The 26,578-nt window shown below is 47.3% G+C and overlaps 1 protein-coding gene across 2 annotated transcripts; it reads left to right on the top strand.

The window, feature by feature from the left end:
- The first annotated feature begins 603 nt into the window (after window positions 1–603).
- On the top strand, window positions 604–25,053 carry TMEM255A (transmembrane protein 255A). 2 transcript variants are annotated; one of them, XM_074551510.1, is made up of 9 exons: window positions 604–964; window positions 4,938–5,080; window positions 9,498–9,560; window positions 13,302–13,391; window positions 15,154–15,216; window positions 16,199–16,287; window positions 18,882–19,041; window positions 20,241–20,384; window positions 22,363–25,053. In XM_074551510.1, exons 1-9 carry the CDS (start codon window positions 907–909, stop codon window positions 22,519–22,521), a joined length of 969 nt encoding a protein of 322 aa, XP_074407611.1. In that variant the 5' UTR covers window positions 604–906; the 3' UTR covers window positions 22,522–25,053. The 2 variants fall into 2 exon arrangements, with proteins under 2 accessions (XP_074407611.1, XP_074407610.1); XM_074551509.1 differs by having other exon boundaries at window positions 611–964; window positions 18,879–19,041.
- The last annotated feature ends 1,525 nt before the right edge of the window (window positions 25,054–26,578 follow it).

Here is a 26,578-nt window from a genome sequence, read left to right on the forward strand (position 1 = left end):
TGTTAGTGCTCACTTTCCCTTTCTCCAGGGAGAAGCTGGTCATTATCCAGTGAAAGTGTGGGGGGTTTAAAGCAGAAATAGTGTCGTTTCTTTTAAGTTGATGAAATATGCTTGAAAGAATTACATGATCTGTACTTAGCACCTCTCAGCCCAGGGCATTAGAGTGATTTACAAGCAATTACGGAGCCTGCTGGGAAGATGCTTTTATCCCCATTTTGCGGATAGGATGTGGAAAACAGAGGTTGAGGGCCTGTTCTTGCTCCTTGGCCATGGACACGGAGATTGCAGATGATTGCTGCCTCCATGGAATAGGGCACAGACAGCAACAGGCATTGCCCTCGGAACGGAGATCCCGGAGTGCCGAGAAATGCAGCGCTGGGCCGGGGCGGTGTCGGGGCGGCTGCCCGGGGCTGTCACTTGCACCTTAGGGAGGAGGGAGATGGGGACAACGGGGCAACAGAGAGGTGCCAGGGAGATTTTGGCGAAGGACAGAATGTGCTGGAGCAGCTGGACTGGAGGAGGGTGGGAGTTGCTGAAGGCAAGGGGATGGGGAGAGGTGGGGAGAGAGGTGGTGAGCGGCTCTGGCCGAGCTGCCGGTGCGTGTGCCGGATCTCCCAGAGGCGGGACGGGACCTCTGCCCTCCCGGAGCCGGGGCGGGAGCTCCGTCCGTCCCTCCCCGAGCCCCCTGGGGACCGGGCTCTGCGCTGGTCCCGGCGGCGGCCCCGGCTCCCGCAGCCGCTCCGGCCAGAGCCGCCCCTCGCTGCTCGCTCGCTCCCGGGGAGCCGGGGCGGCCGCGGGCGGAGCGGAGCGAGGCGCAGGCGCGGCGGGGCCGGTGCCGGTGCCGGTGCCGGTGCCGGGGCTCTGCCGCCGCCGTGGCCCGCGGGCTGCGGCGGGAGCGGCGGCAGCATGCGGCAGTCCCTGACTCAGCAGCGGCCGGCCGGCGTGGCCCTGCCCGACTCCGTGGGTGAGTGCGGGACCGGGGGGATCCCGGGGGACGCGGGGTTGGCCGCGGGGCCGAGCGGGGCTCCGGGGACGATCCGGGGCTGCGGCGGCCGGGCCGGCCCCGCCGTTCCCCCGCCCGCCCCGCCGTTCCCGCCGGCCGAGCTCGGCTCCGGCCGTGTCCCCGCAGCCCCGGGCGCTGCGGCAGGACCCGGACCCGCGGCGGGGCATCCCGCACGGAGCATCCTCCGGAGCGCGGCCGCTGCTCCCTCAGCCCCAGCGGGGTCGGGGACCCCCCGGCCCTCCCCACGATTTCCCCTCGCTCCCTCCCAGCGGCCCCGAGCCCGCAGCCCCCGCCCGGGCCGGCCGGGCCGCAGCCGGAGCCGGGGGTCACAGCGAGCCGAGGGACGCGTTTGTGGCAGAAAAATGGGACGAAAGGAGAGGGGCTGGGAAGGGGGAGGCTCGGTGCCATCTGCCCCCGGCTCTCCCGGGGTAAAAGTTGGAGCTGGTTTCTTCCTTGAGCTGCTACTCTGTGTCCATTCTTCGCTTCTGGCTTTTCCCCCAAAGAACAAGATGGAGAAGTCGGTCGTGTTTCTGTGCCATCTTGTCCATTTTCTTCTAATAATCGTGGGGAAAAAAATAAAAAAGTGAATCAAGGGCAGTTCAAAGATATGCATTATTGCAAACTTTTAAAGTAATCTGGAAAAACCTGCTACAGCCTTGTCTTTAGAGTGGCTTATAGGGCAAATATAACAAGAGCATGTTTCTGATGCTTAAAAGAAAAACAATCATTCTAAAACCAGTGCCCGTTTGGAGTGCCATGTTAGCAAAAGCAATAGCCAGGCTATGGATGGCATAAATTTCTTTACAGCTCCCTAACAGAGTTCAGCACAGTGTTTTGGATCACCTTGTCTACTTATATTGTGGTAAGCACTGCAAGTTTTGGGGTATCTGTTTGGGATAAATCCCAGAGAAAAGGCTATTGCTGTCTCTTAAAAGCAGAGATGGCAAAGCTGCCGTAGCTCAGCTTCTGTGCATAAACTGTACCAAGCTCAGGAGAACACAGGAAAATGATCTGGTGGGGGATACTTTCAGCAGAAATTAATGTTGAGGGAGAGGATTTTGTCAGAGCAGCCCTACAGCAGCTATTTGAGAGATACTGGGTATGAGTCTGTATGCTGGAGCAGCTGCAGGCGTCCTTACAGAAGTACAAAACCACTTTCTCTCTACACACATAGCAAGGTGTTTTCTGAGAAGGAAAAAATGTATCTAATATCCCAATTTAGAGCTGAAGTGGAAGTAGTCACATTATCTCCTCAGTTTCACATCTCTTTTCAATATCAGTTTAGAAGATTATGGCTGATTTTGTCTGAACTTGAAATAAAAGGTTTTAAATAATTTTTTTAAATCTTATGAGGAATATTGAAAAGCTTTGAGAAAATTTCCAGTTGAAACCTTATGTTTATGTTCTCTATTGAATGCTGGTGTGTGGCAGTCCTAAGCCAGGAAACAGCACAGAAATTGAGTGAAAACCACGATGGTGCTGAAACAAATACAGCCTCTGTACATGGTATTTCAAGACGCTCCTTTTGGAGTGGTTTTCGTGGTAACTTTTTGCAGCAGTTGTGATGGCAGTGCAGGAGCTCTGGCTGGGGTGTGTGAGTGCCCACAGCACCCCCAGCCATGCCCTGCAGACATCTGCACCCCCAGAGCTGGGTGAGGAACACTGGCTGGGCTCATTTACCCTCTGCTCCTCTGCCACCCAAACCACAAGTTTGGTAATTCTGTGGAAGCAAGATGGATTCGTCCTTTCTCACTTTTCAGAACTCATCTGTGTAATAAACAGCAAATTTTCTCCAGTTTTGGTCCCACTGTTATGGATTTGTAAGATGTTTATGGGACACTTGCATTTAAGTGGTTACATTGAAACTGAAGCGTGGCAAAATGATGGTATTTGTGAGGCAGTACATAGAGAATGGCTTCATATCTTAATGATTTTTGAGTGATTTGGAAGCCTAGATTTTCTATTATTAACTTATTTGGCAGATGTAGGAGAGTAACCCCAAATGTGACCTGCAGCAAACAGTCACATACCTTTATCTCCAGACTGTAAAACATGGCTTGAAAGACTAAGAATCATTGATAAAATATCCAGCCTGAGTCTTGGGGTGCTTGAGCAGTTATTTAATATTTTTTGTTTGAAATTAGCAACTATCTAGCTATTTAATTTAGCTATTAGCAACTATCTCGCTTTTTTGTTTGTTTGTTTGTTTGTTTGAAATTCACAACTATCTAGCCAGTTGTTAGGCTCCTTGCTCTTAGGACCAGTGATGTCCCAGTGGTGCAGTCAGACCTGTGCTCTGGGATACGAGCAGAAGGGTTGTGGGTAGAGAGCTTTCCTTCCAGAGACAGCAGGTCAGTCAGAAAGGATGGTGCTTTATTTTGTTTTATAGTCCTCTCTTGCCTTTTGGGTAGGGCAGGCAGGTTGGACTAGATGACCTCCAGTGGTCTTTTCCAACCTTACCCTTCGGTGATTTTGTGCTCTCCATCTGTTGGGTTTTTAAGCCCCAGGTTTGGCCCTTGTCTGTGATTTCAAGCTCATCAGTGGGTGAAATGACCCAGCCCTGTGCCCGTGGCAGCCCAGAGCATGGAGAGGGAGCCCTGCTGCCACCAGCACAGCCCCTGGAGCTGGAGGTGGTGTGGAGGAGCAGGGGAGCTGCTGGGCTTTCCCTGGGGAGGAAGGGAGATCATTGCTAGCAGCCTGTGTGGGTTGTTGTGGCTGCATCATCGCTGGGTGAAAGGATCTGCTGGGCACAAATACACAGAGCCTACAGAAGGGCCTGGGGCACCTGGGCGTGCGTCTGTGAGACAAAGCTGCCCAGCAGGGCCTGCTGTGCTCCTCTTTCTGGAGAGCTTGGACAAGGACGTTGTGCTTGGCTGGGCCAAGTTTTCCCCCAGGGCCTTTCTGCAGGTGTTTCACCTTCACCTCGCTGTGCCCAGGCTGCAGGGAGCCCATGGGGATTTGCTTCAGGGAATGCACTCTGCAGTGGTGAAAGCTGCTCCTTGTCCCTGGAACACGTTCCTGCCCTTCTCTGAAACCCCCAGAGAAGTGCTGGGAGCTGGGAATACCCTTCCCTGCTCCCAGGGCCTGCTGGAGAGCCCCAGGCTCTGGGAATGGGATTCAGGGTGGCCCAGCTGCCCACAGGGATTCAGACAGGGGCCCCTATAATCCATTATCCTCTCAGCCATTTTGCAGGTGCTGGGTTGTATCTACATAATATATGGAATATGATCAAAAGGATTGTTCTACAAAGTGACACAAAGATGGCAAAGCACATGCAGACCAAACACACCCTGAAGATGTTGCTGAGTGTAGTGTCACAGCCAGCTTTCCTCTTGGCTGGTGGAATCACTCTTTTATGTTTATGCTCATTTGGGAGATCTATAAATATAGAAAAGAAAAAAAAACCCTCATCATTAGGCAGCTGTAGATGAGTTTTACTAATCCACAAATTCATTATTCAAGCATCTAAAAATACCTGGTCCTTGCTGAAAGTAGAGGAGAAGTGGCTGTTACTGGTGATGTCTTATTTGCATGGAAAACTGTGGATGCCTTATGATTACAGTCAAAATTCCCCTCTCAGAACACGCAGCATGCAGAGGGGTTATTCAGCCTGATGCAAGTAGACAGATCAGAAAGTATATAAATGTCTAATGTGAATATTTCTCATTAGCTCAATTGCTCCAGGCTAGAGGGGCTGGGAGACTCCACTGTATCTAAATGAGCTTTGCAGAGCTGCAGCTCTTAAGGCTCTCTCCATCTACGTCAGAGCAATGTTAGTGAAGGTGAAAAGTGACAGGCAAACCCAAAAATATTCTCAAGCCAGCAGAAGGGAAATTCACCGTGGCGTGATTGGCAGTGGGAGGAGAAATTTGTGGTGCTGTGACTCTCCCCAGATGGAATCAGCAAATTCTGTTGTGTGTGTGTGTGTTTTTAGGGTCGTTCAATAGAAGAAAAAGAAATTCCCTCTACGTAACTGTGACTCTCCTCATTGTGTCAGTGTTAATTCTAACGGTGGGCCTAGCTGCTACAACAAGAACCCAAAATGTGACTGTTGGAGGTTATTACCCAGGGGTTATTGTAAGTATAGAACTCCTAGGTAGGTCTAGAAAACTTATTGCCTACAAAGTCCCTTGTAATGCTGAAAATGTTGTCAAGGGTGATTTTGTCCTGAATATTTTGCTCAGCTACTTCATTACCATCTGATTTATTTGTTTTGTTATTATTTTGCACCTGCTGCACATTGCCATGCAAAAATCCCATCCAAGTGCCAGCTTCCCCTGAGCTTAGGTAATAACTTGATTTTGAGCTAGTGGGGAGACAGATAAATATATTTTATGTCAGCTGAAGCAACTTTAGAACTTCTTTGTTTACATAGATCACACTAAGCCCAGGCAGAAGTAAGGCAAAGAAGGACCTTACTGGCAAAAGCAGTTGAGAGACCAGGTTTTGAAATACTGGTAACATGAACTTGTTGTCATAAAGTTTCCTTGCAGAAGTGTTTAGCAAATTGGAGTCCCTGGAGGAGGAGCTGTGGCAGCTTGCCAGGGGAGCATGTACCTCAAAGCCATGAGCACATCCATTTCTTCTTTTTTGTTACCAGCAGCTGAAAATGGGAAAGAAACATCTTTTAGCTTCACATGGCTTAATTTAGAGAAGACCACAGATGTCCAGCCTTCTTTCCTGCCATTAGATGTATGCTCTCTTACAGAAGCACGAGGGGCAGGTATGTCACAACCCTCCTGGCATGAGCAGAGCTCTAACAGGAGCTGGACAGCAAGTGCTGCTCTGTTCCTGTGCACATCTAGGATATGCTGAAAAAGAAGCACTGAACTGCAATCAAATTAGGTGTCTCAGCAGATTAAATGCAGCCAGTAGCCCCAGCTAGAGGCTCCTGGTGTAACAGCTGTAGGATGCTGCACATTTGATTTGGAGCCTTGAATTTGGAGGCTTGAAACCATTCCAGAAAACCAGGTGGGGACTTGTTCTTGTCTTATTGCTGTTTGGCTTATTTGCCATGCATTGCTGGTCTCAGGGAGGTTTATACCTTCTGTGCCCAAGTTCTTCTAAAGCCCCTTTACAGCCATTGCAATGTGGAACATGGTTACAGGTCATGTTTGCTCTCTTTGGTTTAGGTTTTCTGGCTTGTCCCAGTATCTCCTGCATTTAGGCTGATCTCTTTTGAAGAGAAGTATGGAAGGAAGGTGTTGGGAAGGATGACAGACTGGCTCCAGACTCTCCCCACCTACTCTGCACTGTGCCAGCCTGAGCTGAGCCTCGTGCTCCAGAGCAGGTCCTGCAGATGATGCAAATGGGCAGAGTCTGCTGCTCACGTCCCCCTGACATCTCTGCGCTATTTATGGCCCAGGAACGTCAGCATCCCTTTCGCTTTTCTGAGGCTTTGTCTGCTCAAGGAATTAATGAAGTCCTGGGCTTGGGAAGGGCGTTGAGTTTCTTTATTCAGAGGCACCCTGGCAATTTGTGTTTGTCACCAAATTCCCCACCTGGGTTCATTAATCTGCTCTGTGGAAATGTGTGATGACCTCACCTGTCTCGCTGCACAGGGAAACATTGCAGTGTGCTGCTGGGTGCTTCAGAAGGTGCTTAAAATAGCTGATGTTTCATAACAAGCTGGGATTTCTCCCTTTACTGGGGAAAAAGGGCTGGCTGCAGTGAATGAGTGTTCCATGAGCTGTCCCCAAGCAGATAGAGCCAGAAGTCTCTTTGTAGGCAGGGTGACTTCTCTGTGTGGAGCATTTCCATGGCTGGAATCATCTTATGGAGCACATAAAGAATCATAAAGTCACAGGATACTCTGAGCTGGAAGACATCCATCAGAATCATCAATCCCAACTCCAGGACAGCCCCAGGAATCACACCATGTGCTTGAGGCATTGTCCAAATTCTTCTTGAGCTCAGACATCAGATGTCTCATTGCTGCCATGCCTAAACCACCCTTCCTTCTTTCCTCCTTCAGCTTGTGTTTCTTGGGCAAGCACCTCTTGTGAGAGGAGGAAGATGCAAAGATGTTTGCTTCAATGCAGGGGATTATCTTCCAGGCCTCTGCTTCCAAGGAAGGACAGAACCAGGCGCTGGAGACCTTCCACATATCAGTAGGATTTTGTTTGATTGGGTTTTTTGAGGGTTTGAAGTTGTTTTTTTTCCTCTAGCAGCACTGTTCCTCATTGATAGAACTGGAATAGCTGAAGCAGAGGGTTCAGTAACACCCTGTAGCCAGGGTGCCTTCACCCTCCTCCATGACCACCCACGCCTTCCCAGCTGCATCAGGGAATCCCTGAGCTGTGTCTGTGGGAAATGTCCTCACCTGTGCCTGGATGACTGCGCTGGACAGGGGAGCCCAGAGCACAGCAGTGATGTTCAGCAGACAAGAGCGATGCCCAGGTGCAGAAAACAAGGAGCCCTGTGGAAGTGAGACTGTGAGATCTGTTGCTGTCTCTAAGTTCCAGCAGCTGCCAGAATCTGTGTGAATTACTGACCTTTCCTGGGCTTGCTCTGGCAAAGCTCCTCTGTGATGGTTCCTTGCCAAGGATGTTGGCTTGGGGCTTTACTCTGGAAAAGCACATTCACTTTGTGTCCTGTCCTCCTTTCAGACAGATATCTCAGGGGATCACTTCCACCAGCAAATAAATGATGTATCTGAGGAACATTACTGAGATCTCTTTGTCCCATCCATGGAAGAATGAGTAGTTCTTCCATTAGTGCAATGAGAATTCCTGTTAATGAGAATCCACCAATTTATTTGGTCCTCACCTGCTGGATGTACAGACTTGCTCTAATTTCTTTTTTTTGAATTATCTTAAATCATCCAAAACATTTCACCTTTTGTTTTGAGGCTGCTCTGAAACACCATGTGGATATTTCTCTTAAAGCTTAAAGGACACAAAACATTTTTCTTGAGCATTTGCCTTGTGTGTGTGTTACCACACAAGTTCCTTTGCTAAATATCACCGGATTGAAAATTACACCTGGATCTCCCAATTTTTTTTTGCTTGGACTTGAACTATAAATCTGTTACTTGAGGAAGGTGGGGGTGTTGTTTGCCTGAGCTAAACAATAATCCCAGAAGCACTGGCAGGTCAGTGTGGGGCAGTTCAGCAGTGCCCTGGGACTCTGCCCTGCCTGTTTGCCCCCCCAGGGGTGAGCAGACCCTGGCTTCACTGTGCCAGGTGTGGGGACAGGGCTCTGCAGGGGCTCAGAGCGCCAGCCAGGCAGTGGGGGAGCAGCAGCCTCATCAGCTGCTCCACTTTAATCCCTGCTGCTCCGCCAGCTGCCCTCCCTGCCCGCAGCACTGCTCCAGAGGCTGCTGGGCTCAAACAGGGCAAGGGGAGACTGAAGCCCAAGTTTACATCTCATCTGTGTCTGCTGATCTCTGCACGTGCCTCTGCCTGTTAGCACTGGATTCACCAAACCTTTGTTTTCTGTTCCTGCATCTCAAAGTACTGATTCCAGGTTAGTTGGCTCATTTTTGAATCTCTACAGCTTGTCTCATGCCTTGTTTTTCCTCCTGGGGAGTTGGCCAGTTACTGGGCATTCTCACAGGGATCTTCACTGGCCCCTGCTCTGTTGTCTGGATTTGCCTCTCTTTAGTATGACAGATCCAGCTGTAGGACTTTTCCAGTGCTTCTCATTTTGCCAACCCATGGAAGCGGGGTTGAATGTGCTTTACACCAACCAAAGCCCTTTCTCAGTGTGACACAATTCTATATTTGCATCTCCCCTCTTAGTCCATGGTTCCTGCTTGAAGTCCCTATTTCTGTCCTGGCTGAGGTGTGCTCTGTCCTAGAAACTTCTTAGTGTAGATTAAGGCTATGGAGAAGGGAAGTGGGGAATTGCTCTCGTGGCTGACTTCAGTGAGCTGAAATGAATGTTGTGAGTTACAGAACAGATGATGCTTTAGCTGCAGAGCCTTATTCTGTTGGGCCAGTGTGAGCTCTTCTGGTAGAACAGCCTGGCTGATGCATCCTCACCCCTGGAAATGAGGGAGGAGTGAGAGAAGACAGGAAACTGCTGAATCTTCCAAAGTACAAATTTCCTTTATTTCATGCTTCACATTGAGGAATTCTGAGTTGAAAACTGAGGTGGTTGCTCACAAGCTCAGTGAGCTCACAGAATCCTGGTCCTGCAGGTTTTAGTGCACTGTTCCTGCTAGGTTTGCACCTGGAGGCTCCTGGGTGTTTGTAGGGTTGCTCCAAGACACCAATGCACATCCTCATCCACCAGCCATTCCTCAGCACCACTGGGGGCATGGAATTCAGAACTCATCCTTTTGGTTTTACACACGCTTTTAGTGTCATGTGTGGCTACACCTGATAGCTCCTGCTAGTGAGAGACTCCACCAATTTCTTGCTGAAGGAAAAGAGCTCACACATCAGCAGAATGTTCTTTTGCTGCTTCTGGATTTAATTGTGTTCTGTCTGTCTGAAAAATATGTTGAGTATCATCCTGAACTAAATGCTAACACTACATTGTTTTTCAGCTTGGCTTTGGGTCGTTCCTTGGAATAATTGGATCAAACTTGATAGAAAACAAAAGACAAATGGTAAGTTCTTTATAAAAACTTTTCTAAAAAAAATGACAGTAACTCAAATACCGCATGTAAAGAGTATTATTTTAGGTTTTCCTGACTCTTCCAGGGTGGTGTTGCATATCTCCTGAGAGCTGGGGCTGGTTCCTGGCAGCCCAGGAGCAGTGAGGTGCCTGCCCCAGGCCCTGGCAGTGAGATCCCTCCAGCCTTGCTGCCCTGGGGCTGCAGAGGGCTCAGGGCTGGGCTGTCCCTGCAGCCTGTCCTGCTGCCTGCTGGGGCAGGGCTGGAGGGGCTCAGGGCTCAGGTTAGCCCCATGTGCTGCTGAATGAGGCCGAGGCAGGTTCTGCAAGGGCAGATGGGAGAAATTCCTGTCCAAACCCAGAGTCTGCCTCTGTGCTGCTTTGCTTTGCACACAGCAGTCTCCCTGCATGGAGGAGGGGGTGAGGCAGACCCTGCAGGAGATGACATTTGCCTGTCCCCCAGTCAGACAGGGTGCAGGGGAGCTGGGTTTCCCAGTGGATATTTGTGTTGTTTTCACCCTGGCTCTGCAAGAGCAACACATTCCTTTTCTTTCTGCCCTAGCAGGGTTACAGCCTCTTGCTCATCATGTATTAGCAGTATGTCAGTGTCTGCTTGAGCAATGACCATAGTGTGATATTGTGCCAGTCCTGGGCTCTTCACAGGAGTGGCCATGAGTGACAGTGTGGCTCTGGCTTGTTTGATTATTCTGAAGAGCCCTGGGTGGCCTGAGCTTATTCTTTTCATCTCTCTGTCATTTTGTGTCCTAAAAAACATTCATGACCCAGCTTTGCAGGGATTGCATCACTGCTGCCTGGGCTGTCTCCACTCTGATGGCAGAGAGCTCATGCAGTAGCTGTCACTTATTGTCCCTGTGCTTTAGTCACATGTCCTCCTTACCCAGGAGCACTTCACAGTGGCAGCTTTGTCCATTGCATGTTTCCATGATACCGCTGGCCATGGAGGATTTCTTTTTTTTCAACCTCTCTGCACTTCCCCTGTGTCCTGCTTTGCTAAAGGCAGCCTCGGCCTGGCTTGCTGTGCAGCTGAAGGCAGAAAAGCCACAAGCAGCTTGTGCAGCTGTGTTCTGGTACTGTTCCTGTCCTGTAACTTTATTGAATAAAGGAAGAGGCCATGGGTCATTTCCCCTGGGGTCTCTCAAAATGTTTAGGGGACACAGCCTCTTTTTTATCCTCATTTCCCAGCCTCATTTCCCTCTCTCTTTCCCCATTGGCTGCGGTACATGAGAGATGTTAGACTTCACCTAATACCCCCTTCTAATGTATACCCTGGATATTCTGTATATACAATGTATATTCTTTTTCTTGTGTCTCTGTTCTTTCTCTCTAAATCCAAAGACTTAGCACAGTCTCCAGTAACAGTCTGTGTCAATTAGTGGAATTCCTATGGAATTTATGGCTCCCCCATTGCTTCTTTCTCCTCTCCATATCTGGCCTTACTAACCATCAGGCCCACAGTTTGTTTGTAAAGACATTCTTCTTAAAGATATTTTTTCTTTTTCATTCCTTTCCATTTGTATGTTTCTATTTGCTGTTTGATTTTTTTCCTCTACCATAAATTCACAGTGTTTGGTTTTCAGGCTTTTCTTTCTTCTTTCTACATCTGAGAAGGAGAAAACTGTATGTAAATAAAGTGAGCATCATATACTTATCTCTTGGTAGGGCTGTTATGAAAGTATCATTAACTTTGTATTTATTTTAAACTACCATATTAGCAGCTCCTGTCCTGAGCAGAGATGACTGACAAATTCCCTAATTGTATATATTTAGTGTTTGGCTCACTTCCCATCTCTAAGGCTCATGCTATTTAGGGCAAATATCCTCTTTCATGTGTGTATGAAACAAAAGACAGCAAACCCCGTGTTTTCCACCAAAAGTGGACTTTCTGTGCCCGTGTGGTTTCCCTGGTCTGGTAGTGAGACAGTGACCCTGTAATGGATGGTGTGAGTTGGGATCCAGGCATGCCAAGGGTGGGGCTGAGTGGGGCAGAAATTCAGGAGTTCACAGCTGACAGAAACAGGGTCACTGTGGGATCTGGCCCTGGAAAACTTGTCACCTGCTGCCATCTGCAAGCACTCTGTGGCACGGCATCCAATATTGCAGCGGCAGCCTGGTGTGGTCGTGGCACCTTCAGGTGGTGCCTGGGATCCTTCCACAGCCTGCTCTCTCTGCTGCTGCCGTCCAGTGAATGCTGTGCCTTGAACGCTTGCCTCATCTAGAAAACCACTTTATTTTCTCTCATTTTTAAGTAAACCATTTCCACTGCCTCAAGTGAGCCCTCTGGCATCTCCAGTCGTTGTTCAAGCTGATCTGGTCTGTACATGAGGTTACTGGAACAAAATCTGTTCTCACCTAGGGAGATGTAGATAACAGTGTGATTAACCTAAAAATCCTTAAAAACACACACATAGGATCCTTCTGGATTGTATTTTTCTGGGGGGTTGGCTTGTCTCTCTGAGAGCTGGAGCCTTGGGCAGTGGCAGGAGCCAAGGTTTTCAAGCAAACTTAGCACCTGGATCTTTAAAACAAACATCCCTGAGTCAGGAGACCTGAGGTATCTGTCAGTGCTGGCCAGACTAACTCTTAGCTTTGTATTTGGGCTGTAGAGATTTTTTCTATTGCTTGCAGTCCCCCATGACCAGAGTCACCTTTGTACTCATGGAGAAATAGTTCTTACAGCTGCCAGCAGCTGACATTTGAAGGTTTCAGTCACCAGAGCTGGAAAGCCACCAGGGAGCTTCCTGTTCTTTACACTGAAATACTGTCAATATATTGAAATAACATGTTTCAATATATGTGAAGTGGCATTGAAAGCTGTCCCCAAGCTGCATTTGGTGACCCTGGCTGTGTGAGTGCTGTGCTTGCCCTCCCCCTGCAGCCCAGGTGTGGCAGGGGCTGTGTCAGCACTGCTGCAGGCTCCCCCAGCTGAGCAGGGCTCTTGGCAGAGGTGGTGTTTGGAGTGGCATTGTGGGAATAGACACTGCTTCTCATACCTGGACTGGAAATTATTTCTGCTTTACCTGCTGAATGCTTTCACCCTAATGTTAATGGGCAGGATGGGACCAGTGGGAAAGGATCGTGCCTGTGTGATTGCCCTTGTCAAGCTGCAGGTGGAGGGAAGGGTCTCTCCAGGAGCTGGATGGACGGTTCTTGGCACAGCCTGGCACCAGGAGCCCAGCAGGCTGGGGGGGTGTGCAGAACCCATGACATGGGCTGGGTGGGCTCTGCCCTCTGCTCTCATGGCTCTGTGCCTGTGCCTGCAGCCAGGGGCTGCTCCCTGAGGGCACAGTCCCAGCAGAGAGGCTCACACTCTGCAGTCTCTGCATCCTCACAGCTCAGAAGTGCTCACAGGAGCAGCTCCCCACGGCCCTGCAGGGTGAGGAGAGGAGAAATCCTCTGTCTCTCATGGGGAGAGTTAAGGACAGCAGCAGCCAGAAGAGGAGGTGTATCCTCAGCCCCAGTTTATCCTATTGGAGTGATGAGAAACCTGCATTACTCTATCAAGTCCCCAGAGAGCCTGTCTGGCATAATGCTCCTATTCCTGCCAGAGCAGACACACACCCAGTGCCTTCAGCCAGGGCAGGCTGTGCAGCCGGGCCAGCATCTGGGTCACTGCTTGCTGAGGGCTCATCACTGTGCTTTCCACAGCCCTGTGGAAGGGCGCTGATCTCTCGGTTGTGGGAGGCAGGTGACTCTTTGCTTTGTTTTCCTTTCTCAGCTGGTTGCATCGATCGTGTTCATCAGCTTTGGTGTGATCGCCGCGTTCTGCTGTGCCATTGTGGACGGCGTCTTTGCTGCCAGACACATCGTAAGTGCTGCCAGGGAAACACGGCCCTGCAGTGCTTGCACTCTGAGAAAACAACTGATGGGTCTGCGAGCCTCTGTCAGCCCACATCCAACCCTGTAAATGTGTGTCAGTGCTGAGTGCTGCTTTAAATCACAAGCTTTAGAAAAAATATATCATTTTTTAAAAAATATTTTAAAATGAGTGGAAAGCCCTAAGATCTTAAAGCTTTGCTTTGGGTTTTTTCTTTTTTTTTGCTTTATGTGTTTATTGAGTATGAGAACACTTAAGATGTAATGTGAATTACAGCTCTTGCCAAGGGACAAGATATGAGCAGTAGCATTTATTTTGTTTTAAATGTTGGCAGAGCTGGTTCTTAATGCAGAGGGAATCACTGGATGTTGTAGTAGAATGGAGCAATTTGATATGAAGCTCACTGAAGCATTACAGTATAAACAGGAAACATTTGCAGTAGGTTCTCAGTTTCCATTTGGTGACTTAAAAAATTATGAGCTACTGCTGTCATGACCAATCCCTAGTACAGTGGAATGTGCAGAAGCTTTAGTTATTAGTATAGAAATAAAGACACAATTCCATTTCAGCTTTTCGATTGAAATTTGTAACTACAAACAGATTTTTGTCCTGTAACTCTGCAGTTTGATGACTTTTTTTGGAAATTTTTGGCAAAAACGGATTAAAAAGACAGATTTGGAGTTTATTTGTATGAGAATGGAAAGGCATCTCAGAAGGTCAGAATTACCCATGAAATGGAAACTCCCTGTGTCAGCTGGCTGGCTATGCTCCTTGTGAAGCTGGCCCGTCTTTCCTGCCCCTGAGTATTCCAGTGTGGAATGGTGGTTGGAGGCAGGATTTGCTGGCAGAGCAAAGGGCAGTTCCTCTCACGTGTGTGATGGGTGTCCATCCGTCTGTCTGGATGAAACCAGCAAGCCTGGGCCATGTCTGACCCCCTTTGGGAGGGTGTGACCTTGTGGGTTGGGCTGTGGCATGAGCTGGCAGCTCCTCCTGGCTGGCTCTGGGGGCGGCTGAGGCACCCAGAGCTGAGCAGCTGTGGTGACAGAGGGAGGCTTTGGTTTGTGCCTCTTGATGAGCAGATGGGCTGTTGGCCTCACTTTACCACCTGACAGTCCAAAAATGTGGCCACCTTGCTGAAACGTGCCCCTGCCATGCCAGCCCAAGGGATTGTTCCTGTTGCCAGCTGCCGCCACTGCCCTGCCAGCCCAGGTTTTGGCTCAGGCACCTGGAGAGCCGGTCTGGCTGCTCCTGGGAAGGGCTCGCTGATGTGGATACAGGTCTGGCATTGCTTTCCATGGGGCTTTGCCTTGAAGATACAGCTGCCACAAATGGAGCCATTAATGCCTGCTTGCAGGCTGGAATGTTGATCCTCCAGAGCCTTCCCACAAGACACTGAAGAGCACAGGAATGACAAATTTGTGAACAATTTATGGAAAATTGCTACGATTCAGCAAGAAGAGCCCTCAGAAACAGGTCAAACAGACCTGGGATGTGTCTGTTCAGGTCAGGATGGCCATTGTCACCCAAAGAGCCCAGCTCAAGAGACTGCTCCTCCCATGCTGGCTGTAACAATTCCATGGCTCCAAGGACCAGGGTTAAACATCACCCAGGGCACTGGGGTGGGGTCTGCACAGCTCTGGCTGCACTGGGGTGCTGGTGTGAGATCGGGGTCTCCTAAAGCGTGTTCCCTTGCCCAGCCCCTTTGGTGAGTTTGGTTTTCTGCAGGGCTGAGCCCGGTGCTTTCTCCCCGCAGGACCTGCGGCCGCTGTACGCGGGGCGCTGCCAGTACTACTCCAAGAGCACCACCCCACCCGAGGTGAGAGCAGCTCCTGCTGCGCCCTGCCAAGGGCCAGAGGCTTGGAGCAGGGGCAGGAACCTGCTCTGGTGTCCTGGAGGGGGTGGGAGCCTGGGCCTGGGGTGGGAGCAGGGTGCTGGAGCACTCAGGAGGGGGGTTCTCCATGTAGAGAACAGAGCAGATGGACAGAAGGGGGTGTAGGATAGGAAAATTCATCAGTTTCTCTAGGTCTTCAGCTGTGCACTAACAGGAGCTGGGTGGTGGGTTAAGGTTTCAGACAGCAATAATTTCTGTGTACCTGAGCAACGAGTACCAGCCTCTGCACCTCTCCTGTTGTCTTCTCGAAAGAGAAACCTGTTGGGGATGATCCTGCCACATACTGGTGGTGTGTATCAATGTCTGCTGCCTTTGCTGAGCACCGATTTTCTCTCGGAGCTTTCCTTTCAATCCCACAGGTAGTTAGGTAGTTCTGAATAACTATTATATACCAAATTAGAAGGCCTGCTTGAGGGTGCAAAGTTAAATGCCACACAGCGGTGTGGGAATGGTCCACTCTCTTTTCAGGCCGAGGACTGTCCATGTGTGTTACCACCCACAGACATGCACAATTAATACTTTGGTCAGTTCTGCACCTCTGTTGGGATCTGCTCTCAGTTTGGGCCATGCTGTTGACAGCTCTCTGCTCTGCCTTGCCCTGGAGTGAGCTGGGTTGGTTCAGCAAGGCCCTGGCTGCTGGCAGGAGTTGCAGAACCTCCTTCCTCTGCGGGCACTTGCTGTCTGTGAGCTCCCCACAGAGAGAGGAAACTGTTCTGCTCCAGCCGAGCGCATCTCTGTTCCCACAGGAGGGCTTTGTGGGAGCAAGATAAGGAAGAAAAAATCTGCCTGGGGCTGATGTGGAGATCACTGAGAGTTCTACATGTAGAGCAGGCCAGACAGCAGCAGGACTGTCTTTGGGGATGGTGTCGTTCTGTGCTTTATGTGTTTTTTTTCTGTGTTCACGCAGGCAGTCTGTCACCCACAGCGCCGTGCCCCCTGCACGCCGAAAATAAAAACCAACACCTGCTTCTGCTGTGACCTGTACAACTGTGGGAAGTAAGCCAAAAATGCCACTCCTGGCCCTGGGAGGGGAGCAGTGGTCATGCTCCTTGCAATAGCTTGCATCTCGTTTGCAGGATAGCATCAGTTAATGGCAGATGTGGGAAGGGACCTTGAGCTGTGTTTGTTAGCAAGGAGGAGTCCCAGACAAAAGCTAATCAAGTAAAAATGGGTGTGAAATACACCAAGGCCATCCCAGCTATGGGTGAGCCCAGCTGGAAAAATGAGAGCACAGGGATTTCCATTACTTTGGTGCTTGGTGTCCTCCTCAGGTTTTCCACCTATTGAGTGTTGCTTAACACCTCCCTTCTCTGTTGGCATTGTGTGTTGTTTCTTAATTTCACAATATTAAAGGTGCAAAAAACCTGGGACACTGTTCTTCTTTGCCTTGCCTCCATTCCATTCCCTGCTAGCAGAGAGGAGAGTTGGCAGCCTGGTGCCGTCTGTGCCTTCATGAGCCAGCGTCCCCTCTGCCCAGTGAGTGTCTGTCATGCTCTCAGGGGATGGAAGGTGAGCCAGCTCTGTGCACTGAGGCAGAAGGTGGTTCCCAATCGAGAGCCACTGCAGAGCAATCACACCACTGAGATCTGGCCACTGTGCCTAAGCCAGCCTAATTTACAGCATGTGCTGCTTATACCTTGTGGAGTATCCAGTGTGTGTTAGCAAGGCATTAATAAATTGATTTTTTTACTGCTGGCTCTTGCCTAGGGCTGTTTCAGGCTTAGGATTTCTCTCAGTACTTAGTTGGGCTGGCCTCCACTTAAATCATTGATTGTGGTGGAGGAAGATCAGAAGCTGCTGCTGGGAGAGGGTGTGTGGTTCCCTGTGCTGGGAAGCGTGATCCTGGTCTCTGTAGGATTTTGTGTGTGTGAAAGAGGAGTGAAGCTCTTGCTTTCCTTGGGTAATTCACAGATCATTATCCCTTTTTACTGGCTGAAGGGAGGATACTGGTTGGAGAGAGAACTGATTGGAATGGAATGGAAAAGCTTGAAACACTTCTGTATTTCTTTTTCTTTTGTTTTTGTTGGTATTTTGTTTTTTCCACAGTCCCGGTTCTGGGACCCGCCCCTGACCCATTTTCCCCTCTCTGATGAAAGATAATCAGTTGTTGTTATTTTAATCTTGCTTAGTACCACACAAACATCCCGCACAGAGGAGGTGCTGGATGGTGTCTCAGTAAGAGAGGCACGGACACTCCAGACTGGTTGGTGCACATGTAAAAGATGGAAATCATGGCAAACGTGACAGCAATCCTGCATTGTTCCTTATGTGGGATCCCTGGCTCTGGCAGCAGGACAAGCCCCTTCCCCACTGCCCAGGACACGCTGAACAACGCAGGATGCTCTCACTGAGGGATCCCTGCTCTCACAATCTCCATAGGAGCAGCACTTGCAAACAGCACACACAGGTTTTGTGAGAGGGTCACGGAGAGCTCAGGTTACACAGAAGTTGTGCCAGCCAGCACACCGGTTTTTGTGACCTGTGGTGCCTCGATTCTGATTGAAATCCTAATCTCCTGCAGTGGACTCCTTAAATGAAATGCGGGAGTAAAAAGGGTAAAGAGGCAGAAGTTGAGTAATCAGCAGAGGAGGGTGACTCTTGTGCAAGGGCCAGTTTCCTACAGGCCTTGTGGAGCCTGCTGAGGAGCTGAACCTGGATCTCCTGCTTCTTGACCTTCAATATGAGCCAGCTCTTCCCCCTTTCCTCAAAGCTCTCATGGGCTCTGCGCCTAACCCTGCATGTGAGCTGGGAGATAAGCCATTCATAAGCTCTTGGTGCTGTTTGTCCCTGATAAATATGTTTTCTGAAGGGCTATTTGCTGCAGGCCACTACATCTGATAAGCTGTGCTGAAGGCCAGCCTGTTCCCTACCCGGCAGTCAGAGAGGTCATTCCTGAAGAATTCTGCTGCAAGACTCCAGCCCACAAAGTGCAGGAGTTGCTTTTCCTTTTCCAAAATAATGACCTAACCAGATTTGACCAAGTTTCTCTCTCTTTTCTGTGCGTGGAAAAGATTCAGAGTGTGAGCAGAAGGATGAGGTGCCAGGCTCCAGCCAGCCCAGGCTGCTGTAGAGCAGTGAGGGGCTGGAGCTGGAGCTGGAGCAGGGCATGGAGCTGGGGCTGCTTGCTGGCCAAGCCCTGTGAGCCAGGCAGGAGCTGTGCTGGCCCTGCATCCCAGCCAGCTGCCCCTTCCTGGGGCTCTGGGGAGCAGCCAGCACTGCCTGGGGGCAGCCCCTGCTCCTCGGGCACGCTCTGGTTTCCCAAGGTAATTCCAGGACCTCTTTGTCCTTGGGAAGCCTCCAGGACCTCTGTGGAGATTTCAGATGAAATAAATAACAGGCAGGTTCAGACACAAAGTCATTTGTTTCAGAACAGAGCAAGTAATTTGTTTCAGAGCTCCCTTTGTGCAGGGAGATTTTGGATGCCACAAGCACGGGATCCAGGAGGGTTTATCCCCATTCCCTCAGCAGTAAGGCCCAGGTTATCACTGAAATGCAGAATGCATTTTACTGTCCAGCAGTACTGCTTAGGTTTTATGATATGTTGTGCATTTTTTTTATCATTACTGTTGTTTTTTTCCCTAATCTAGCAGAGTAGAGATTTCTGGAGGGTACTATGAGTACATTGATGTCAGCAGCTGCCAGGACATCATCCACCTTTACCACTTGCTCTGGTCAGCAACAATTCTGAACATCGTGGGGCTGTTCCTAGGGATCATCACAGCAGCAATACTTGGAGGCTTTAAAGACATGGTAAGAGGATATCAATTTCTCAGTGCATTAAAGAAAACAAATCAGGCAAATTGCCTTTACAAATGATCATGGAAACTATTGGTGTTTCAATGCAAATGATCTATGCATTACATCAGTCAGGGTGGGAAGAAGGGCAAGAAATAACTATAATGAAAAAATGGAAGCGATTCACTTTTTTGATCTTGTCACCATCTGAGCACAGTTAGAAAATATTAACAGAATTGGGAGACTGTATTTTCAAAAGGAACCACCAGAGAGGCATTGGCAATACCAGGATGATTGAAAATAAGCTCTCTCTTAAAAATTGATCTTCCTTTTCATAGTGTTCACATTCTACAAGGAAAAGTGTGGTGGTTGCTCATTAATTGTTGATTTTGTAGTAGCAGTCTGAGCTTTACAGACTGTGTTAGGCTGAAACTCTCCATCTAATTTCATCACGGTGCAGAACCTGAGAGGGTGAACTGGGGATCAAAACAAACTTCAGATAATGAAGAAAATACTGTTCTAACAATGTGAAATTTGAAATATCTTCACTTAACCAGGATGCCCGTTACCTTCCATATGGTTTTGTTCGAAACAGCCCAAAATGAAGGGGTAGAACTGAATGTTCAACAGATACATTTGGGGCTTTTTCAGTCACTTGTGACTCATTTGGAATAACACAAAAACATTCACACAGAAAACAAATTTGTTGTCCTGGCTATATGTTTTTCTTACAAAGAAATCTTGGGCCCTGCACTAAGGGTACCTTGTTTCAGAACTCTGAACTCTTTTCAGACTCACCAATATCTTCCCAAGTAAAACATGAGACACATTCCCAGCTGTGCATCACAGCCCTCTGAGATTTGATCCACACCAGAGAGCCTCTGCAAACAAAGATGTATGGAAATGAACAGCAATGCATCAAATAACAGAGTAATTTTGAAGTAATGAATAATTTCTCGTACTTGTGAAGAAGTAAATCTGTTTTGTGTGAGTACTGGTGTGCACTGAGCTACTGCCAGCTTGTTTGGAATCTGAAACTATCAGTGGCTGTGGAACGAGGTGACCTTGGAGTGTAACTGCTGCCTGAGAGGGAACTGGATTGCCAGTTCCTAAAGACACAGAGTGCTCCTTTGAATAATTTCTGCTTTCATTCAGCTCTCAGCTTTCTGTGACTGGGTTTGCAGCCTCATACTCTCTTCTTTTTGTTTTGACAGACTCCTTCCCTGCCTACGCTGAACTGCAGTGTTGAGGATGCACACCCTTCAGTGACCTACTACTCCAGGCCACAGGTGACATCCTACAACTCCTACTACCACAGCACTCCTCACCTGCCTCCCTACTCTGCTTATGACTTTCAGGTGGGCAACTTTACAGGATGTTTCCTTGTTCAGCAGCAAGGTTAAATCCAGGCAGTCTGCAGGACTCTGGGGGCCTGTCTTCCTGTCATTCACACAGTTTCATTTTCTTGGTCCTGCAGAAAATACCAAATTTTTCCTACTAGGCATTGGTCCATGGCAGTGCTCTCTCTTACTAAGGCAGTGTTTTCCTGAAATCTGTCCTTGAAGGCAAGAGGGAGGGCCTGCTGCCTGCCTGCCCATCACTCACTAGTAGAGATCACATTAAAAACAGGCACTGCCTCTGGCTCTGCAGTGTTTTGGGAGAGAGGCAAAGCCAGGTGCTCAGGTACTAGATTTTATTAGGCCAACTGCTGTGTCTGAGAGAAATAGAAGAGCTTTTGGAAACAAGGTTTTTGAGCTCCTGAAGACTCATGATGCCTGAGAAGCTGATTTGTTGTGGTTATTTTCCACATGCTTCACTGGCCTAAGAGGGGTCCCTGCAAACATCCCCTCTGCTGTAATGCGTCCCTTCCTCTTTGAGCTATGGAGCTGTGCAGTTGGAAATGGGGATTTCATGTGAACCTTGCTGTCAACATCAGCTTTCACTTGTTGAAGCAGATGAGGACATTTCCTCCCCTGCTCTTCTGGCAGGTGGATGTTACAACAGGGGTGATGCGAATTAACACATGCACAACCACCACAACAGGAGACTTTTTTTTTTTTTTAATTAATAAGAGTTTAAGATTTTGGTTATCAACAAAGAGGTATTCTCTGTGATAGCCACCACGTCCCTCATCTGAGCCATGCATTAGAGGTAACAAATTTAAACCTTCCTGGGTCTGCTGCTACTGCCACTGGACAATGCTGTTGTCAGGACTCCTAAATATAATTGGACACTTAAGTCAGAACTTTTAGGATGTATTTATGAGTAATTTTTAAGATTTAATGAAACCTGGGTCGGTCACTGGTGCTGTATAACTTCCTGCAGTTACAAAAATGCCAACCTCAGTGCATGCCAAACCAAGCTCTGCTACAAAGTCCTTTTCTCAGTTTCTCAGCAGTGCCAAGCTCTGCCTGACCCAGAGCTTGCCAGTGTGGCAGCCCCAGCACCTGCAGAGAGCTCAGCATGGGTGATTCCCTGCTTTGTGACTGGAAGCACTGCTGGGCTCTGCTAGCACAGCTCAGCCAGACAGATCAGAGTGTCTGGGTCTCACTGCTGTGAGCACAGGTGCTGGCTCAGGAGATGGCACAAAAGCTGGGCATAAATTCAGCTCATCTAAATTTAATACAGCCAAATTCCTTTTTAACATGAAATTCCAAGTCTGAGCCTTGCATATCTTGCAGGGAACTTGGGGCCTGCATGTGAGCATTAGCTGAGCCTCTGCTGTGCAGACTCCCTGCTCTGAGCCCCACTCTGCTCCAAGCAGCGACTGAACCACCCTGGCCCCTCTCCCCTGACAGCACGTGGAGCAAGCCCTGCCTCTCAAACCCCTTCCAAAGGATGCACTCCCTCTGGTGCAAGAATGCTTCCCACTCATTCCACACATTTTTCACAGGACAAAAACAACACACCAGAATTCCTAAGGAAGTCTGGGCCTTTAAAAACCTGGCTTTTACACACAAATCTAAAATGGCAGACCCATTTCTCTGGTTTTTGGAGCAGCTCATTCACTATTGCTACTGGCTGGTGTGTGACACCCAGGATTTGAGAGGAACTCATCAGTTTTCAGTTGTCCAGTCTTTGTGAAATGCAGCAGGCACACGGAAGTGATGAGAATTTTTTTAAAAATATCTTCAGTTTTGGATCTAAGGAGCCTCATTTTTCAAAACTGTTACTTACAGGCAGTGCTTACTTTGAATACAAGTTTTCTGAAGTGTTATTTGTGTGTGGTGAACCTTGACACATTAATTTTGAACTGTTTGGTAATGCAGTATCACATTGATACAACAATTTCCATTAGGAAATGGTTACATTGCAGCCTTTGCTGTCTCCCTGCAGCATTCCAGCGTGTTTCCAGCCTCCACTCCCTCTGGCCTCTCGGATGACCCCCAGTCCCTGTCACCATCCCCCAGCTATATGTGGGCCTCCAATGCACCCCCGCGTTACTCACCGCCCTATTTCCCACCTTTTGAGAAGCCACCACCTTACACGCCATAAAGAACGTGGGAAAGAAGAAACAAACATATTTGCCATCGAAATAAGTGTGAACATTTTGTATTTATATTTTACTGTGGGAGGGAGCAGGAGAATCCAGAAGATAAATAATAAAAATATTAGATTGGACTGTCCTTTTTTGCGAGACTTATTTCAGAAGTTTTAACGATGGCCTGTGACAAAGACTTCTGATGTTTTAATGAGTCACTGAGCAGCAGGTGACCTAAATTTCAGCCTCTTTGGTTCATGTAGTCCTTGATTCTTAATCAAGTGATCCAACACAGATGACAGATTCTGGTCTGCCTTACTCCATCTTGTGCCAAGCTGAAGTAAGGGTAGCCAAGATCAGTAGTTGCTGGAGATTATCAGTCTGTGTGAGCTGAGGGTGTTTGCAGACAGCACCACTCAACACTGGTTTTGTTTGGCCTTTGGGCTCCAGTTGCTGGGATCCTGGCTGGGAGGACACAGGACCCAGCTCACATCACTTGGTGGCCCAACACACTGGAAAAATTTTGGGGGGAACCATGACAGTGCCTCAAAATGTAACCTTGTTGAAAAGGATAACGTCATAGGATAGCTTCATGCATGTGTAGCAAAATAATCAGAATATTGCTTTTTTGAGGGGGGGGCAAGCTGGTTTTATTTCAGGTTGCTTCTTAAGATAAAAGATGAAATGGAGTTGTCTCTGTCTGAATTCTGTGTAAGTAATGCCGAAGTCAAACAGTTTGGGTGGTTGCACTGCCTAAATTTTCCTTGTATTCCTATAAAAAACATCAGGAACCTTCTACAAGTCACTGAAACAGTGCAGTAAAAATATTATTTATTTATTTGTTTGTTTGTTTATGTTTTCTGTGGTTGGGAATTTCTTTTTAAGCCTGTACTTTTAACTTTTTTAATGGACTGAATCAGCACTCTGAATAAGCACTGGTTTAGTAGCTGTATTATGGGCTGCACATAAGGAATATCCACTACTAGTTCTCCAAGATGTAAGTCTCACACAGATGAAATTCAACACCCTGTAATATAGGACAAAACTGAGGAATTTGCAATTACTGTTGTGACTTTCATTTAATCTTCAGCTGATGACTGTGCTGATTGATCTAGATTCCAGCAGATTTTGCATGCATCTTGCATAACAAAAGGTCAGCTTTGATATGTGACACACTGACCTCTAAAGTGTGGTTCTACTGCAGGAAGTGATTTCAGATGACAGTGTTCGGATCTGACCTGCTCAACCTGAGCGTTCTCAACTGCTCACTTCAGGGATAAAAGCAACATTAACATTTTACTCCTTATTTCCTAAAGGTATCATTTCCTTGGCATCAGTTTGTTGACCCTAATCCTCAGTTGCCTTCCTGTACTTGCAACTGATGCAAACAAAAAGGTGCCTAAAAGTTAAATCTGGCTTTCAGAATCAAAATGGAATACATGCTGGTGGGTTGGGGGAGAATCCAGTTGGATTTTAAGCTGTGGCACCTACTTTTATTCTATAAAAAAAATTCAAATGCTGTCAACATGAAAAACAAACACTGAAGTCTCTGATCTCACTTTTCAAAGTACACCCACACTTTATAATGCTGTTTTTAATCCTATGCATTTGCAAAGCCTTTAGGCTAGACTATGTATTAACTTTATCATCTCCACTGTCAAATGCTAATCAGTATATTAGTTCATTAAAGGATGACACTTTATCCAGAAGCAAGCGTGACTTTTCTCCAGTAAGGAGGGAAATGAACAGCTGGAGAAAGGAAGGCAGCTCACAGGATTTAAAGCAGTAGTGTATCATATCCTGGTGGCATTTTGTTTTACTACAGAATGTTGAAGTGCAGGTCCTATAAATTTGTGTACTGGAACTAAATTTATATACTGGGGCATCCTCCATTTTATATTATATTTCATGAAATTAAAGAAATGTAAAGAATCTTTTGATGAAGAGCTCGTGGGCAATTTCAAAACAGACAGTACTTCTCTTGATAAAGCTCCCCACAAAACTAGAATCAGAAGGGCACATTAATTTAGTATCAAAAAACATTTTATTGCTTTATCTTTGAAATAAAAGCCAACAGTCCTGTCCCACTTCTGACAAACACTGTACCATTTGTGCCTGTCAACTAAATAGGGCTAGAAGGACCTAGGGACACCACAGGACAGGACTGAACATCCTGAAAAGAACATAACTTAGTGGCAGAGAAACAATCAGGAGATTAATTGTGTCGCTGGTTTTGAGTTGAAAAATACTAACCTTAGGAAGTTATCCAAATTCTCTTTTTTTTCTAAGGAATATTTTAGCAAAAATTACATTGCTGCTTTAAATTCACTATAAAAGGACAAGTACATTTTCACATTTAAAAACTTACTGGTGGTATTTTCTGTTGAATTACCTGTTTCATTCTGCTTGAGTAAAACAAAGCATTTAATGTAACTGCAACATCCTGCACTGTATTTGTCATTTCTTATGAGAATGTCAAGTTTGTGACTCATATGTACCCTTTTATTACTTTGCCAAAGTAAATAAAATTGTGTGACTTTTGTAAACATTTACCAATTCTATTTTACATTTTAGCAGCCTGTTTTACAAGCACCTTTAAGGTTATTTTTTAAAAGTGAGTAAAATTTACATTTAAAGAAATCAAAGGGAAAAAAAGCCCAATGAACAAACAAAAAACAAACAAAAAAAAAAAACCCCAAAAAACCAAAACCCATCTCTGTTCTCTGTATTTGAGACATATTTCTACCAGGATTAGCAAAAAATTCCTTAAATTCTGTTTTTGAAGGCGCTCATGCCCCTGCACTCAATAATTCTGCAGTTTTACCATAACATGGTGCCCTGACCTGAAGCCCTCTAATGTTATTACTGCTGATTTTTCACTTAACACAGATGTGAGTAATCCAACCACTGCAGTCTTGGTGTGTCCTCTGCTTACTTTGGGCATATTCTGTGCTGGTGATGTCAGCAGAGCGAGGCAGAAGCCCTATGCCAAGGAGAAAAAGGCATCTAGAACATAATTTGGTATGTTACTTCTTAAATTGCATTCCTACATGCAATAAGAAGTCTACACAAAGTAACTGAGTATTTCCTGTTGGCCCCAGGTCACCAACAATGGAACTCTCACAAATCACAAGCAGTCAGCAGCTGGAAAGGAGAGCCCAAACCACGAGTGAGCTGAAAGCACAGCACTGGTCACAATGTACAATTTACTGGTCCCTAGGTAGGGGTTTGTTGACTTTGAGCCCATTTGCAGCACCACAGTTGGTCAGAATGTTGCACAGCCTCAGAGCTCCCATCCAGCCCATCTATCACAGCACTCAGCTCACAGCACACTGGGGCTGTTGAGCTGATTTGCTTTCTTGGAAAGTGTTCAACAAAACCAATTAAACAGCATCAAAACAAACAAAATTAAAGCCCAAATAAAACCACCTTGCCCGTCCCCCCCTACACTGGGTTCCCTGCTATTCCCCAAGACATGCAAAAGGAAGCTACAAATGTGTTAGACTACAGAAACTGAGTTGCCACCAAAAAGAAACATACCGTGCTCACCTTGAGAATTAAACTTTTTTATTTTTGCCATAGAAAGCTCTAAAAACTAATATCACGTGTTGATTAATGAAAAGTAGAACACAACTTTAAAAAGTATGTTAAGGAAAGGCTGTACAACTACATACACCACAGACTGGGGAAGCCAAGGAATGTTCACACAGAACATTTCCTAGGCAACCGCTGTAGATCTCAGAACTCAATGTATATAGTTGTCAGCTTCTGCATCTTTTCATAAGCTGCATGCCTTAACAGAACAAAATAAATAAGCAGTAGATGTTATTCAATATTCATTTAGTTCACAGAGTGGAATGTTATGGTATGTATCCCCAAAGAAACCAGACAGTGAGGATGCAGTCACCATTACCATATTCTGCAGCAGATCTGTAAATGGTTTTATATGCATAACAAACGACTGTGAGATTTGCTACCTTAGTCTGTTGAAATTTTTCATTTCTATATAAATGCTCTGTCAGATTCAACCTTTTTCTTCCATCATCCCAAAGCCAATTTCTTAATATTTAC

Source organism: Zonotrichia albicollis, chromosome 14 (genome assembly GCF_047830755.1).
Source record: "Zonotrichia albicollis isolate bZonAlb1 chromosome 14, bZonAlb1.hap1, whole genome shotgun sequence".
NCBI lineage: Eukaryota > Metazoa > Chordata > Aves > Passeriformes > Passerellidae > Zonotrichia > Zonotrichia albicollis.

Bases quoted from the DNA above. Each gene is read 5' to 3' on its own strand.
- TMEM255A (XM_074551509.1), top strand. From the start codon at position 907: ATGCGGCAGTCCCTGACTCAGCAGCGGCCGGCCGGCGTGGCCCTGCCC. The intron at 9,561-13,301 runs GTAAGTTCTTTA...TTCCTTTCTCAG, and splicing joins TAGAAAACAAAAGACAAATG to CTGGTTGCATCGATCGTGTT. The intron at 20,385-22,362 runs GTGGGCAACTTT...GTCTCCCTGCAG, and splicing joins ACTCTGCTTATGACTTTCAG to CATTCCAGCGTGTTTCCAGC.